The sequence below is a fragment of the Falco punctatus genome, assembly GCF_963210335.1.
Source record: "Falco punctatus genome assembly, chromosome: 10".
NCBI classification, from domain to species: Eukaryota; Metazoa; Chordata; class Aves; order Falconiformes; family Falconidae; genus Falco; species Falco punctatus.
Genome location: NC_137590.1, coordinates 29,294,219 through 29,310,241, shown reverse-complemented (window position 1 = coordinate 29,310,241; position 16,023 = coordinate 29,294,219). Strand labels below are relative to the sequence as shown.

At 50.3% G+C, this 16,023-nt stretch overlaps 2 protein-coding genes across 7 annotated transcripts in view; one reads left to right on the top strand and one right to left on the bottom strand.

Moving 5' to 3' along the window:
• SBF2 (SET binding factor 2) overlaps nucleotides 1–1,267 on the bottom strand; it is a 253,141-nt gene extending 251,874 nt beyond the window's left edge. For 5 of the 6 annotated variants that reach the window (XM_080404619.1, XM_080404620.1, XM_080404622.1 and 2 more), the window contains exon 1: nucleotides 744–919. In XM_080404619.1, the coding sequence (XP_080260745.1) occupies nucleotides 744–798 (55 nt within the window). In that variant the 5' untranslated portion in view covers nucleotides 799–919. Of the gene's footprint in view, nucleotides 1–743 lie in introns of all 6 variants that reach the window. The other variant, XM_080404621.1, reaches the window with a different exon arrangement.
• On the top strand, nucleotides 1,255–10,797 carry ADM (adrenomedullin). The gene is made up of 4 exons (XM_080404835.1): nucleotides 1,255–7,796; nucleotides 8,392–8,502; nucleotides 8,819–8,959; nucleotides 9,485–10,797. Exons 1-4 carry the CDS (start codon nucleotides 7,564–7,566, stop codon nucleotides 9,786–9,788), a joined length of 789 nt encoding a protein of 262 aa, XP_080260961.1. The 5' UTR covers nucleotides 1,255–7,563; the 3' UTR covers nucleotides 9,789–10,797.
• The last annotated feature ends 5,226 nt before the right edge of the window (nucleotides 10,798–16,023 follow it).

Below are 16,023 nucleotides of genomic sequence, written 5' to 3'. Positions count from 1 at the left end.
CCCACTCAAAACGGGCCACAAGCCCCACTGCTTGGCAAGCCCCCTCCGTCTCTTGTTTTCCTTTGAGGCCGCGGGTGTACGTGCCTCAGCTAGCGGTACAAAGGTGAGGGAACAGCAGCCACTGCCGCCGTCTTCTGCAAGAGGCGGCCGGGGAAACGGGCACGCACAAACAGCACCGGCACCCAGCCGGCCCGGCGGCTGCCCGCCTGGCGGCACCGGCCGGTGGTCGGGGCGGGGAGCCGGTGCTGTGCACGGCCGTGGGCAAAATTTTAAGCTGCCCCCACTTTCTGGAAGGAACCGCCGCCCGTTTCCAACATCTGGGGTCGGTGGGGCAAGGCCGCGGGGTACGCTCCGGCCGGCTGCCACCCGGCTCGCCGGATGGGTTTAGCGGGGCTGCCTGGTGGGCTGAGGCCGGCGGGGGGTGCCAGGGCCCGGCTAGCCGGCCGCCGGGTGCCTGGGGGAGCCCCTCCGCTTTCCCGCCGGGCCGCTTCGCCTCAGGAAAAGGGGATTAACCCTTCCCTCGCCCCCGCCGGCCGCGGCGCCCCTGGGCGGGGGTGAGGCCGCCCGACTGCCCTCCGCCACCCTCCTCCCCACGGCCGGACACGCGCCCCGTGTGCGCGGCAGTCTCCTCCTCCTGCGGCCCGACCGGAGGCGGGAGGGGGCCGGGGCCGGACAAGAACGAGGGGAGGGGGGAAGAGGCCAGCCAGGCACCGCGGGGCAGCCCTGCGCGCAGCCACACCTACCTGTCTTCTCGTGGTCATAGCCCACCACGATGAAATAGTCGGCCAGCCTGGCCATGGCTGAGAGGGGCCCGCCTCGGGCCTCACCACCCCTGCTGCGGCGGAGGCTCCCGGGAGGCTCAGCATCCTCCCCTCCGCGCCCGCTGCAAGAAGAGCGGCACCACCTCAGCCATGTTGGAGGCGCGGGCGCCTTGTGCGCCTGCGCGCCGCCCAGACCGCTGCGCCGTGACCCCGCCGGGCTGGGCGTGGGCTGAGGGCTCGCCGGCGGCAAGTGGCTGGGGCGGCACGGCCCCGCTGCCCTGGGCAGCCCGTGGGGGTCACCGGTACCAACGCTAGCACCTCGCTTCGCGGCCCACCGAGGGCGGGGAGGGCCCGGGCGGGGGACAGTCCCCCGCCCGGGCCCTCCCCGCCCTCGGTGGGCTTTGTCTCCTCGCAGCCTCCCTGTGAAGTACCCACCCAGGGGCTGGGGCTCCGCAGCACTTTTTCCCTCAGAAACAAAACGGCGGCAGGTCCGACCGATCTGCGCGCTCACCAAAAGGCGGGTGCCTGGGCGGGAATCACCTCAGCGCGCCCCGCAGGGACCTCTCCTGAGGGGAGCTGCCGCGGGGGCGGGCATCGCCCCCCCTTAGGCTATGAGAGAGTAAAACCCGGCGGCGAGATAAGGCCGTGCCCCCCGGCTCTTACATTTCATGTCAGGGGTCCAGACTTACATTTCCAGGATGTTTCCTGTCACGTTTTTCCCGGGATGTGCGGAACGTGCGGGCACTGACGGCCGGGCGCGAGCGGCTCGCTGGGCGCTGTGGCGGGAACGGGGGACGAGCTCGCCCTCACACCGGCAGCCGCGGTCCCCTGCGGGCGCGGTGGCAGCACCCTGAGGAGACAGCCCTGCCCTGCCCTGGGGCTGCCGCCGCCTCCAGCCCGCCGCGATGCCCCCCTCCATCCGGGGCAGGAGGCTGGCGGTGCCTCGGCGTAACCCTCCTGGCCTCCGATGTGCTGCTCTGGGCACATGCGGTGGCTACCAGGGCAAGCGGGGAGAGTTCGTGTGGCTGTTGGGCTCGTGTGGCTGTTGACAGCCTACAGATGAGGCCAATACCTTTGGGTTCTCACTCTTGAAAGCCCAGTGAGCTTGCTAGCAATCACAGAGGTGCTGGTGATAAACAGGTTGTCTGACAGTACAGCACATTTAGTTAACCTGTGGAGATAGCCAAAATGTTCTGATGAGCTTCCGTGTATGTCCCGTTTGACAGCTCAAAGAGAAAAAACAAAGCAAAGGACATGGCTGCACTGCAGCAGCCCTGGGTACCGGGCTGCACGTGGAAATGCAGCAAATTCACTGGCTTTGCTCCTGACCATCCACTGTCATGTGGGACCCAGCAGACAGTCACTAGCGGTATCACAGAGACATTTGTTTCAAACATGCATTTCTTATACCTCCTACTTCCCTGGGACATACAGATACGGTGTCTTGCTGATAACCCAGAAGCAAATTGGTCAGGAAGCTTCGCCAATCAGTTACAGCGTTCTCCCTTGTGCCTTCTCAGCAGAGGGCAGCCGTCAAAATCTCCTTGGAGTAGTCAGCTTGGTGGCTTAACTGCTTTTAAGTAGTTGCCATGTAGAAAGATCTAAACTTAATAAAATTGCTTACTAACTTTAGGAGCAAAGAAAAGTGCAAAATATATGCATTGAAAAGACTGAGTATACTTTTGAGAAAAGTGATGCACTCTGTGGGGTCAGTCACCTCCTATACTAGGTAGCAACTAGAAGAAAGAATACCTTACTTCAGTTATGCATAGGCATTTTCATTCATGAACCTGTATACTTTAATGGCTGAAACCCACAAAGCTGCTTTCAAAAGACTGAGCTTTTTGATTAAAAGCATGTCTGAAGTAGCAACAACGGAATGCAAATCTTAATGAAGCCACACATTACCCCTGCGAGGCTGACAAGGATAAAGCTCGTTGCTGTGACTTCTGAAGCGGGATGTTGCAGTTCTTCAACAGCACAAAGCCAGGACATACAACAGTTTACAAAAGCAAGGGATAACGTTCCGCACAGCAAAACCTGCAGGGAAAGTTTAGAGATGCTAAGAAATTACCCAGTTTCGAGCTGAAATGGAACCTTAGGGTTATCGTATCTGCGCTCATAAGCAAGCTCAGTATGTAATGACAAATCTCAGTAGTGAAGTCTCACTGCTCTTTTAAGCCAGCACCTCTAGCAGAAGAGTATCACTGAACACTTTTCCAGGGCATTAACAAGTGCTGGATCAAGAGGAAGACGTTATTTATTGATTCCCCAGTCCTTGCTAGCGCCCACTCTACAGCCTTGCTTCTTCTTCCATCTAGACCAATATAGCCAAAGCTTGGTTAGTTTATAAAGCATGTCATAAGTGGCACATCTGAAGTACTCATAACAGGAAGGGTACTGTTCATCTGGGTTTGAACGCAGCTTATGTACCTGCATGGACAGCAAAAGGAGTCAATCATCCGTAACTTACTTCCTTAACTTCCCTTAAGTATAGAGCAATCTGATCTTATAGGACAAATGAGGAAGTAGAGCAGACAGATTGTTTGCTCACCTAAAGGCTAATACAAAGTAAACTGAACTTTCATCCAGACCGCCAATAACATAATTCCCTCCGTTGCAGCAGAATAGCCTGGCTCCTCAAGAAGCCCACAGAGTAGCGGCTCTGGGAGCACACCAAGGCCTGGGTCTCCAGAAGGATCCAGTGAGCAGCCATATATTTATGCCAGTGGCAGAACTGTGGGGCTGCAGCTCCTCCAGGAGACTGAAAGCACACAAGCGACAATGTTGCCACACTCGGACTGTGCTCATAGCACCAAAAAGGTGTGAAGGTTCACAATACCCTCTGCAGTCAACTCCTTCAGGAAATACAAAGGTCACACTCTGCCTGCGGTCCCTTAACCCAGTGTCCCTGTCAGTGAAGAGGGAAGCAGCCATGACCATGACCAGGTTTTTCCCCTCCTCTAGCAATATGCATCCCACCCTCGAAGCCACGAAGAAGGCTTCGGTGTACTCAAACCTGTCAGACACAAGGGTTGCTTGAAAGCACCTCCAATGGGACCTCCAGAAATGGAATCAACCCTTGTTACTGCGCCCTTGGCATAGCCAAAGCTGGCTAAGTGCATGCACTAACAGCAAGGCTTTTCTGTATGGAGCTTGACTGAGGTTTTACATCATTTGTGGGGTGTCATTCTTCTATTAGTATCATCTTTCTGCTGATTTCGTACAGCCTATGGTATACAATCAAGTATATTCATACTCATGGCATACAAATTCAGCAAACTTTCTTTAAACCCAAAATGAAACATGCTAAGGCACTTCCACTGGCTTCAAACACTAATTTTCCTGCATAATCAGCACAGAATATCTGCCTCAAATTGACTCCTCAGCAATGCCTATAGATTTGAGATCTTTGCTTTTGGAATAAAACTCAGCCTAAGTGTCCTGGTTTCAGCTGGGATAGAGTTAACTTTCTGCTTAGTAGCTAGTACAGTGCTGTGTTTTGGCTATGATGTGAGAACGATGTTGATAAGGCATTGATGGTTTTAGTTGTTGATGGGTAATGTTTATATTAAGTCAAGGATTTTTTGGTTTCTTGGGCCTTGCCAGCCAGAGGGCTGGAGGGGCACAAGGAACTGATAAAAGACAGGTCAGCTGACCTGAACCAGCCAAAGAGGTATTCCATACCATGGGACATCATGCTTGGTATAGAAACTTGGAGAGTTAGCTTTGGGGGGGGGGGGGGGGGCGGGTGGTGTCATTGCTCGGGGACTGGCTGGGCATCAGTCAGCGGGTGGTGAGCAGTTGTACTGTGCATCACTTGTTTTCCTCTTCCCTACCTTTCCACTATAATTGTTATCATTGTTATTGTTGTTGTTATTGTTATTGCTGTTGTTCTTACCTTTTTATTCTGTTTAAATGATTAAATTGTTCTTATCTCAACCCTCGAGTTTTACATTCCTTACCCATTCTCCTCCCCACCCCTCCGGGTGTGTGTGTGTGGGGGGGCTGAGCAAGTGTGTGTGGTGCTTGGTTGCCGGCTGGGGTTAAACCACAACACTGAGTAAAAAGCTGTATAAACAGCAACTAATCTTAATCTCCCTGCGAGAGCAGATACATACTGTAAAGTCTTTTGTACATATGGCAACACTGAGAGGTTGAAAGACATGCCCAAGATAATCAGTAAACAAGTACAAGCCCTGGATGTTCCTCCAGCCCAGCTTCCCCGCAATGGGTATAAGGCAGCAAGCATCCTGAGGAGACCTTACACTTCAGAGGAGAGCCTGGTCTTGCTGAACTGCACAGCATTGCCTCAGAATATTAGTTTATGAATAATATTTCCATGGAACATTCTGTGTAACTTTTTTCAAAATGGAAATAACTCACTATTTATGAAATCAATTTTTAAAGTGGCTACTGTTACCTCATTGTGCAAAATCAGTGACTATTGCTCATTTCCAGACTGCATGAGAATGCAAGTGCTTAGGAAGAACAAAATGAGCATCTGAAGAAAGAACATTATGTTTTGTGCTAGATTTGAAGCAGCTTTATACCTGCTGAAGCCCTTTCACAAATCACATCAGCAACAAACCCATAACTTATGTGCCAAAGTTTGCCTCCTTGTGAATTTGAAGGAGCAGTTTGTATCACAAAAATGGCAGTTGTAGGCAGTAAGGGAACTCACAAGTGAGTTGTGTCACTACTATTGTTACTATTCCTAAACCAACATATGCTTCTTTCTGCATTGTTTGCCTAAGAGTATACAAAATACACTTCCCGTTTAGCCAAGGATTTTAGTGAGGGGTTTTCCAGCGTTTGTGGAAGTGTGGGATTTTTTTACTGGAACAGGAGACTTAATTTGAATCAAAGCAACGCTCATCACACGAACTCCTGCAGATAGTTTTCTATTCGGAAGAGTTAGATTCAGTTTCAACTTCTGCTGATCAAGGAAACGCTTGAACTCGCTGAGCCTGGGCTGCCTCTTGAGGTCTCCGAAGTCCAGCCGTGGTGGTCTGATGCAGTTGTGCAGCTCTGGCCACGACACAGTCCCGTTGCAGCTCACCTACCTTCCCTCTTCTTCCTCCCCGAGTCCACACGCCAACCCCTCGCCCCGCGCCTTTCTGCCTCCCCGCTCCGTGGGGAGGGCAGCGGGACGGCGGCTCCGCGGAGCTGGCGGGCGGAGGGGACGAGGGGGACCCCGGGGCTGACCCGCTGGCTCCGGCGCCCCGGAGCCGCTCCGGTCCCGCCCCGCGCTCTGGCCGGGCAGGTGCGGCGGCGGAGCGGATCCGGGCTTGCCCCGGCGGCCAGCTCACGGCCGGGATCCGGGCTTGTCCCGGCGGCCAGCTCACGGCCGGGGAAACCGCCTCGCCCCACGGAGCCGCGGCGGGGCCGGGGCAGGAGGCTGCCCGGCCGGGGGGTGCGCTGGGGAGCGCGGCCCTCGCTGGCGGCGGGTGCTGGCGGAGGGGCGGCAGAGGCCGGGGTGGCGGCTCCCGGGCCAGCCTACCGCCGTGCAGGTAGGTGCCGCAGACAGAAGACTCCAGATGCCTGGACGCCGCTGACGAGCGGGAGAGGGAGCACCTCAGACCGAGTCAGCCGTGCACTGGGAAGTTTCCGTCATCCCTTCGCACATGCCTTTCCAGGGTGTTGTTATATACCGCGGTTATCTAGAAAGGCAGAGTCACGAGTACGCTCACCTGATTTTTGAAACACTTTGCTTGGGGCAAGATGAGAGCAACATCTGGCACACTCCAGTTCATTCCTTCCTCACGAGTATCTCTCACTGGGAAGAGGACCCCCACGCTCCAGGGCGCCGGTCTCCTGGTGCATCTCCCTTGGTTCCGCTGAGTTTGCATTGCGAGAACTGAAACGGTCCGTCTGGTGCTGGCTTCCAGCACCCCCTGCGAAGCCGGACCTCTGTATTTCTGAAGCGTCACGGAGCAAAGATGTTAAGAGACTGTAACACAACCACCACCACAACAAAACCACGAAAAGAAACAAAGAAAAAAACCCAAAAGGTAGGCAGGCTGAGGTTTTGCTGCTGGCCAGCCGGGAGAATGCTGTTAGAGACCTTGATCCGGCACTGGTTTAGCTTCATAAGCGGGGAAGTCAGTGCACGAACGCATATAAAGGTTTGCGGACTGGGGGTAAAAGGACCACGGCAGGTCCTCCCTGGCGTCCTCAGCCCCAGGCACTGCAGGGAGCCTGTCTCTGCCCCAGCGTGACACCGCTTCTTTGTTCACAGGCACAGAAGGGCGCTCCAACCTTCACCTTCCAAACCCATTTGAACTGTGATTTATTGGAATCGATCAAGTAAATCAAATACATTTTATTAGATGAAAAATGCACCTAAGCTGAGTCATAAATATTAATGATGCCTGGTTTGTCACCTCCTTACTTATGTGAAGAAGGCTGGCATTCATTACAGTTAGTCATTATAATTCACGTTGTCCAAATATGGGGTTATTTTTGGAACTTTGGTATTTGATGGATTTGCATGGATTTTGAAATTGGTTGAGTTCTAGCTCCCACTCCCCTGCTTCCACCCACCTAAAGGTAAGATGCCTGGAATGAGAAATTATGCTACAGAGCGTGTAAACATAATTATACATCGGCAGTTATAAAGTCTGTCCCCCGTAAAACAGACTGAGAGGTTTAACAGATTTTGCAAGTTATGCCAAGACTCGGAATCCACACGTAAAAGCTGTCGTTATAATTAACAAAATACCAAGGGGGTTGTTTGAGATAATTTTCAATAATCCTCTTATTTTTACCCTAGTATGGGTTGCCCCCAATTCACGCTAGAATGATTAAGAAGTGCTTGGGATGTGGGGGTGGGGGTAAGTGTCAAAGAAAAATCGCCCGGCCACGCCAAGGTCCACCCACTTCCCCCGCGCCGCTCTATAAAGGCGGCGGTGGAGCGCAGCTCGGCGGTGGTTACTCCAGGCACACAAAGGAGTTCTCGCTCCTCAGGAAACCCTGCAACTTCGGATCGCTACTACAAGAACATTTGTCTCTGTGGATTATCCTCACTGTCAGGTAAGAACTACTTTTTTCCTGCCTCGGCGGCAACAACAACAAAAAAAAGAGATGCAGGGGAGGTGGAGAGGAAATGAAAATTTACTAAATCTGGACTGTTTTGAAGAGCTTGGAGTTATGCTGCAGAGTCTTGCACTGGCTTTTGGCATCAGCTGCAGTTTACAACATAAGATCCAGAACTAGCTGGTTTTGCGTATGAAGTGGGAAGATGAGCTATTAGGGGATCAACTTCCAGGCAGCAAAAACACTTGCTGGAGTTTGGAAACGATGCGTCTGATAGCCAGCTCTCCCTAATCTCACGGGTTTGCTAAATCCTAGTGCGAGCCGCTGGGGGTATTCTGGAAATCCTGCTGCTTTCCAGCCGCCTCTGCAAGTAAAGCTCTCGACAAACGTAAACTTTGGAGGCTCTGTTATTTACTCTGCGATAAGTTGCTGGGCAAATACTAGCTTCTGGTTCATATCGCACACAAAGTCCCCGGTAGCCTGGGGGCTCTCCGAGGGAAGGAGCTCTCTGCAATCACCAAAAATGAAGGACAGTCCTTAGTTGACTTTTATTAGCAACCCTGCTTACAGTTCTTCTCTTTCCCTCCACCAGGAGCCCAGCCAGAATGAAACTAGTTCACGTAGCCCTGCTCTACCTCGGCTCCGTGACCTTCTTCGGGGTGGATGCTGCACGGGTGGATGTAGCGACAGAGTTCAAAAGAAAGTGAGTACGGGAGCGCCCTCCTGCCAGCGCCCACCCCCGCGCCCCCCCGCCGGGCTCCGGCCGTGATCGGAGGGACCGGACCTCCTGCGGGAATTGCACAGCTCCTTAAAGGCCTCATGCCCCCCCGCCCCCCCCCCCCCAAAAAAAAAAACAAAAAACAACCCAACAAACCAAACCCCAAAAAACCCAAACAACAAACCACCACCAAAAAATCTCGGCGCTGGCAAAGATTATCGCCCCTCCAATGTATTTGGTTTGGCTCCCGCCCCGCAGGCTTGCGCTAACAAGCTGTCCTCTTCCCTTATGCTCCTTTCAGATGGACGAAATGGGCATTGAGCCGAGCCAAGCGGGACGTGAAGCCTTCGGGCGCGCTCCGAGGGCTAGGGGCAGCCGCCAACGTGCAGCTGCTTATACGGACCCAGGACGTGAAGGAGGATCCCCGAGTCTCGCATCCCAGGTAATTTTCAGCCCCTTCTGGGCTCGGGTACTTGCTCGAGGCAGTGGAAACTTTTCAGGGTCCCCACGTTTCCGGGTGTTTAGGCTTATTCTCGCAATAGATCTCCCGAGCCCCGGGACAGGTCCCGCCCGGGCTGCACATCGCGCTGAAAGCAGCCTCCCGTCTCCCTTTCCCCGCGCTCTTCAGCTGGCGGGAGATAGCAGCGCCTGTACTGTTAAAGTCAAATATAAATAGTAACTTGAGCTCTGGATCCATAGATAAAGTAACAGCCGTGAAACGGCGGGGCCTCTCCTCCCACCGGCAGCAAACTCTGCTCTGCGAGCGTATCCGTCCCTCTCCCGCCGCTCGGCGGAGGGCAGAGCCGGGGGGTGCTGGGGGTGGCGGTGCTGGGGGTTTTGCATCGTAGGGACGGGCCCGCCTCCAGCCCGTGGGCTCCCTGCCCTCCCCGCCCCGGACCCACCGGGTCCCCTCCTCCGGGTCCCCCCTGCGCTGCTCTCATGCCCGCTCTCTCTTCCTGCCTCGCAGCAGCCGGGAGGATGCTCACATCCGCGTCAAGCGCTACCGCCAGAGCATTAACAGCTTCCCCCACTTCCAAGCCATCCGCACGGGGTGCCGGTTCGGGACGTGCACGGTGCAGAAGCTGGCCCACGACATCTTCCAGCTGACGGACAAGGATAAGGACGACGCCGCCCCCGCCAGCAAAATCAGCCCCCAGGGCTACGGCCGCAGGCGGCGCTCCCTGCCCGAGCCCCGCAGCCCGGCGCGCTTCCTCTGGGCCGGCCGGCGCTCCCGGACGCGGCGGCCCTTCGCCCCCGTGCTCGGGGTCTGAGCGCCGCGCTTCCCGGCCGAGGCCGCCTCGGACAGATGGACTGTGACACGGACGCTCCGGAGGGCCGCCGCCGCCGCTCGGGAGCCGCCGCCAGAGTTCGCGGAGAGCGCCGGTCCGGGCGGGACCCCGGCGCGCCCTCCCGCGCAGGGGGCAGCGGAGCGGCGGAGCGGGCCGGGGGGCGGCCGGCGCGGACAGGCGGCGCGGGGAAGCTGTGAAGGCCGCGTCCCGCCGGGGACGCGCAGGGCTGCCCCACCACCCCCGCCCGCACGACCGGGCGCTCACGGACGCTTTACCCTCCCCGGCCGAGGCACGGCCGGCGCCCGGGACTGGAAGGCGCCCGGCCCGCGGCCTCCGGAGGCGCTGCTGCCGCGCCGGCCGCCATGTCGCCCCCTGCCCCGCCGCTGCACCCGGAGGGGCCGGGCCTTCCCCGCCGGCCGGCGGCGCTCCGAGCTGCCCGGGCCCCGCTGCCCCGAGCTGGGTGGCTCAGGGGCGCCCCGCGGCCCCGGCCTCGCCCCCCGCCCCGAGCGCGCCTGGGGGCGCGTCCCGCCCCCGGCCAGGCCGGCCACATCTGCTCTACCCTCTGCGTTATCTGCACCCGGCAGGGAATCGGACACTCACCAGTCCCTGCGGGGACTGCGACATACTTGAACGTCACAGAGAGGAAAAGTGCAATTGTACGTGGTTTTTGTTAATTATAAGTGCGGTGTGTGTGGATCATGAGATACGTATCGGTATTTAAGATTGTTCTGTGTCATGTCCTGTTTGTATCTTTTTTTTTGGAAAATATATTTTATTTTTATACGTTTTACATATATATATTGCATAAGGGCATTTTAAATCATTGTATCCCTCTATTTTTCATATCGTGAATGTCAAACGTTAAACTTTTTTTTTCCCATACCTTTTTTTTTTTTTTATCTTGCATTCCAGACTGGTGAAAGATGTAGAGAATGTATCAGCTGTTCTCCATGGGTAATATGTGAAATAAAATAAACACTATTACATAAAACAGGTCTGTTATGTTCTTTTTAGTGGGGGCAGGTGGTAAAGATGAAGGATTTCTTACTGTGGTCAGCCCTACCCTTATATCCTAGCACAGCAGTTCTGTGACAGCCTGAAACTCTTCAGTTACAGCCTTTGTTAGCAGCCACCTTATCTTGTCAAATCAAGTAAACTCGATGGCAAGCACGTATCTTAAAATCCCAGGGCAGATCTGTTGAGAAGGCTCTAAGGCCTTTTTCTACCCACATGTTCCAGCCAGGGCTGAAACGTGTCACAGCTTGGATTGATCCTGCAAGTTTATTTTTTGCCATAATTAATCAGAGAAACAACTGCACACTTCAACATTGCACAACAAAGTAACAGATTTATTGAGGGAGGACGTTCCAAAAATGGTCGTGGCAGCTTCCAAGGTTATTTATGTTGAAGGATTTCCTGGGCCACAGTTCAGGTTAAAGTTAAATGGTGACCAGTTCAATGCAGGCAGAACATCTTGGATAAAAGCTTAGCATTGGGGATTTTGTTGTTTTGTTCTTTTTTAATTTTTTTTCTGTTCCCCCTTTTTTTTTTTTAAAACGAATTCCAACCGCAGACCAGAAAACAAACGTGAAACTGAACATTAATGTACCACCAGCACCATCTATTGGTATCTACTCTTTGCACTCCAAGAAAACAAACCTAAAAACTAAACAAGTGTAATAGAATAACACCCTGGGTAAAACATACCATTTCCTCTGTTTTACAGTATCTCTAAACATAGTTAACATATACGGGAGGGGACTGGTAGAGTAAATGAAGTGGGCATATATTTTTACCCAATACTAAATGCCTAAGGAACATATATTTGACATAAAAATTCAGAAGAACTGTCAATGACACCTTTCCAGGAATACTGTTGCAAAAAACCTTGGGTAGGAATCCAGTTGAATAGATACCAGGCATATATTTATAATAATTTTTCTTTCCAAAGTTTTGAAGTCCTCCTCAGAATTGCCTGTTTACTTTCCTAAGCATTTTCAACTTAGAATTTTGGAATCTTGAGAGGTGGGTTTCCCACTTGAAATATTTTGTTTGTTTTTTTTTTTTGTTTGGTTGGTTGGTTTGGTGTTGTTTTTTTTAATGCACATATATTGACACCAGTTTTAATTATCATCTCTTAACAGCTGGAAAAGAATTTACGTCTCTACGGCTGATGGCCTTTCTGATCCAGATTTAGTATCTAGAATGTTTTACTTATGGGTTACACAGCTAGCACCTTTGCCATCTAAACTGGGGACGTAGGGCTGGATTGGGCTATAGTATGCCTAAGTATGTACTTCACAACTAGCTACTCTTGTTTGTATTGATATTGTCTTCATTTACTGCCAAAACTCAGTCCTCACTTAAAATACCTTCTCTTCCCTCCTTTCCCTTTCACTGATAAGAAACACTTTACTCAAAGCTGAAAGATCCTTGAACTAGCTGGACAGGGCTAAAAGCAGCAAGCTGGTGCTGGATGGCATAATCCTGTCCTTACTGGAGCTCACCAAGTGCAATTTTTGTTCGGAAGGATCAAGAGCACCACCTGCCGCGCTTGTAGGGAGAAGCAAAACCCCGGTGTTGCAATAAACAGCATCGAAAGAAAAGAACGATTTTTTTAAAATGTAAGTTCCCTCCACCCCCCTCCGCAGTCTTTGAAACCACATCTTTTGAAGCATGAAGACCAACGCTGCTGAACTAGACATGCCAGAAAGTAGTGAGTAGCCCTGTGCCTGGAAGGCAGCACCTTCTTTGAATGTATCAAGCTGAAAAGCAAACCCTGGAAATACTAAGACCATGGATTTTTGCTAACCTAGCTAGGCTAGGCTAGACAGGCTGGAGGAGAATGATAGAGCAGGCAGGGATTCTTTCCCATTGCACAGCTAACCTCATATCCCAAACTGAGTTCCATGTTTTGGGGAACTGGTCTGTAAGGACTAAAATATATGGAGACAGCATTCACCCCGCCTCCTCCACTTCTGCACCTGCACCAGGTGAAGAGTGAAAGCTCTTCCTCCTGCCCAAGCAGGGGACGTTACTGTAGAACTTTGGCTAAGCATCTTTTCACTACAAACATCCCACAAAGCAAAATGTTGGGCGTTAACCTTCAAACAGTAGTTGAAATCCATACATGAACTAGATTCAAATCTCTGAGTAGTGTGAGGATTTTGAAATCCCTGAGGTTTCAGGGAGAACAAGTCTGTGAAACAGTATCAGCCCATGAGAGCAAGCATCCTCTTAAAAGTCCTAGAAGTTCAAGAAGAGCTATGCGTTTAGGCCAAGGCCAGCTTATGCTCTAATGTGACAGATGAGAAGTGGAAGATATCATCAAATGCCTCCAAAATCAGGAGCACCTGTTTACACAATACCTTAGTTAAGTACTATGAACTTATGAACAATATGGTGTCCCACAGGCCAGCATTTCAAAGGCTGCTTAAAACATGACTATAAGTTCAGTTCAAACAAGGTTCTAAATTGAAATGAAGTTTTGCAACAGTAAATATGTATTGGAGCAAAAATTCATTCTTGTCCACCAGTCCGTTCAAGAGCAGATGCCAAAGGAGTGGTCACCATTCTCAGCAGAGCCTCCACAATGAAGTGTCAGAAGAGTTCATGGAATATTTTTTATGAGCTATTATTTTGTTTCATACCTATGCTAGAGACACTCTATGGCAAAGAAAAAGTACATCACTATAGATTATTTTTTATTACCAAAATAGATTCCAAACGTTATTTTTACCTCAGAAAGATTTTCGTGGCTCTGTTATTAGGGCTATATGGAATGGTGGCAAGGGGCCTAAAATGGTAATCTACATGCGCTTTCCCGTAAAGTCCTAGTGCAAGTCCCCTAACCTCAAAGAATGAAACAAGTAATTATTTTTCTTTCTCCAGTTGGTACCACAAAACTTACTTTAAACAGCCATGTCACATGGAGGACTGCAAAAAATATTTGTTCCCCAGTTACATCAGGAAGTGGTCAAAGAGTTCTACCACTGTTACCTAGGAACAACTTCTACTGTGTCCAAGAGACACCGGTGTACTTTCAGATGATTACCAAAATCTGCAAAGCATCCTGGTCTGTGCTAATAAGAACTCCAGGCAGGTGCCAGATATAAACTTTTTCTGCAAGTGCAATGACAGGAAGGGGAATACTAATGAATACTTTGGCATATATGAAGCCTTTTCTGGCTCATTTAGTACCCAAAGGACAGCAAGTCATAATTAAAGCCAATAATGGCAACTCCAGACAGCCATCCAAATATTTTCCTTGCGTCGTCAATACACCGTTTTATATTATCTCACATCATACTTAAGTAGTGTAGAGCACACAGGCATCAGGAGAAAAAATTCCAGCATGACTGAGTACAACCAATGACTAAATCCAATTATTCCTAACTAAAATTTGTTTATTGTGTCACAAGGGTTTGCTTTTATTATCCAAATATTTCTTAAAGAATGGTTTTTTTTCACCAAATAATTTGTGTCAGCTTTAAAATTGTTTGAATTTTTAAATACTTAATTCTTTGGAGCAGGGCCATGTATCCTTCATGAGGAGGAACACAATTTGTTCATGAGGAAAAAGAGTTTTGCTGTGTAAAAGCCTTTTTACTACATGCCATATACACTAGTCAAAATGCTTTACAACTCTAATGTCTCCAAATGAAAAACAAACGGTTCCATTAAGACTAGAATCAATGTTAATGATTTGATAAGACTGGAGTATTTTGCTTGCAAAATTCCCAGCAACAGCAACAGCAACAGCAATGAGGGCGCCAAATGAAATCTTTTGACTTTGATTCTGAGATAACTTCTACCAAACATTTAATTAGACCTCCCTGAGGCTCCCATCCACTTACAAAAGCCTGGGGTTTTCCAAAGTCAGGAAAGATCAGTCCAACCTAGCTGAACGCAAATACTTTCTAATAAATTCTGACTGTCAGAATAGGTTTGCAAAATAAATATTCTTCCAATACCTTCAGTCAACTATCACTTCCCAGATCTGTCACTTTTTTTGTGTGTCACAAATTACATGCAACTTTCCCAGCAATTTTAAAATGGTTTATTTTTTCTTCATACTTTGTTAACAGGGTATAAAAATAAGCAAACAAATGTTGGGGTCTTAATCTCTGATGTCCAGTATTATTGGCAGAAACAGGAGAACAAACATAACGAACCTTATCTGTTAGTTCAGGAGCAAACCAAGCAGGTCATCAAACAAACTTGATTATTGTCCTTTTTAATAGGTGGTTACTGTCACAGGAGTTATCACGAAACTGAAACACTCAAAGACTAAAAGGCCACCATGTAATTCATCCCACTGCTATTACAGGAGAGAACAAAAGGGTGTGGGGGTTCCTCATTTCCCCTCACATGACCTGACTCTGTTGTGGCTCTCTGCTACAAAGCAGCAAACTCTCAGAGGTCACTATACTTCCCTCCCTGTATATAAGGACTCCGGAGCAGATCTCAGAGGCTACACACTGGAAGAAGACAGCTGCACCTTGTAAAGTGAATTCATTCTCTTTAGAGTCAAGGAAAAAGTGATGGACTTCTAAGTCACTTTTTCTAAGTCATTTTTTTTCCTGGGGCTGTGCAGCTCTGCATCTCATTCTGCATAAGGAACAAATTCATAGTCTGGCCCTTTGTTGATAAACAACATGAAAAATATGCAACTGGCATATATCGTTAGCCTCCTTACTGCCTACAGACAGCAGGCGTTCTGGTGGTGATGAACTGGTGAGCCAGATAGGAATTTCAATACCAAATCCCAGGCCTGAGACTGATCCCATCTAATTGAAACAAAACTTGCAGGAGAAAAAACTAAGCCCCGGCTTTCTTTCAAAAACATGTCTATTTTTATACTGAAAGATTGTATTGTAAGTTTTGCTTTATACTTCATTTATTCACAAGTTCTGGTTTTGAAGACTGAATAAACTACTAAAAGGTAGAAGTAAGGGACAGGAAGGCTATCAAAAAGAGGAAACTCAAATCCAGACTCTCAGTTCAATCTGAAATGAGTTCAGCAATGTATGAACATTGCTGCTCCTCTTAAGTGGATGTGGTGCTGCTGGCAATGACAACTTCAACAAACATACATGTGTCAAGTGCGGTGCTAAATGTGCTCATGCGTAGGGATCGAATCCCAGAAAGTTCCAATGTTCTTGTCCAAAAACCAGGCTTCATTTTTTATTTAATGCAGTAGGATTTTGGAGTGTTT

What these genes read in the sequence shown, in the direction of transcription:
- ADM (XM_080404835.1), top strand. Translation starts at nt 7,564, where the DNA reads ATGATTAAGAAGTGCTTGGGATGTGGGGGTGGGGGTAAGTGTCAAAGA. An exon ending in TGGATTATCCTCACTGTCAG is followed by an intron (nt 7,797 to 8,391) that starts GTAAGAACTACT and finishes TCCCTCCACCAG; the next exon opens with GAGCCCAGCCAGAATGAAAC. An exon ending in GCGACAGAGTTCAAAAGAAA is followed by an intron (nt 8,503 to 8,818) that starts GTGAGTACGGGA and finishes TGCTCCTTTCAG; the next exon opens with ATGGACGAAATGGGCATTGA.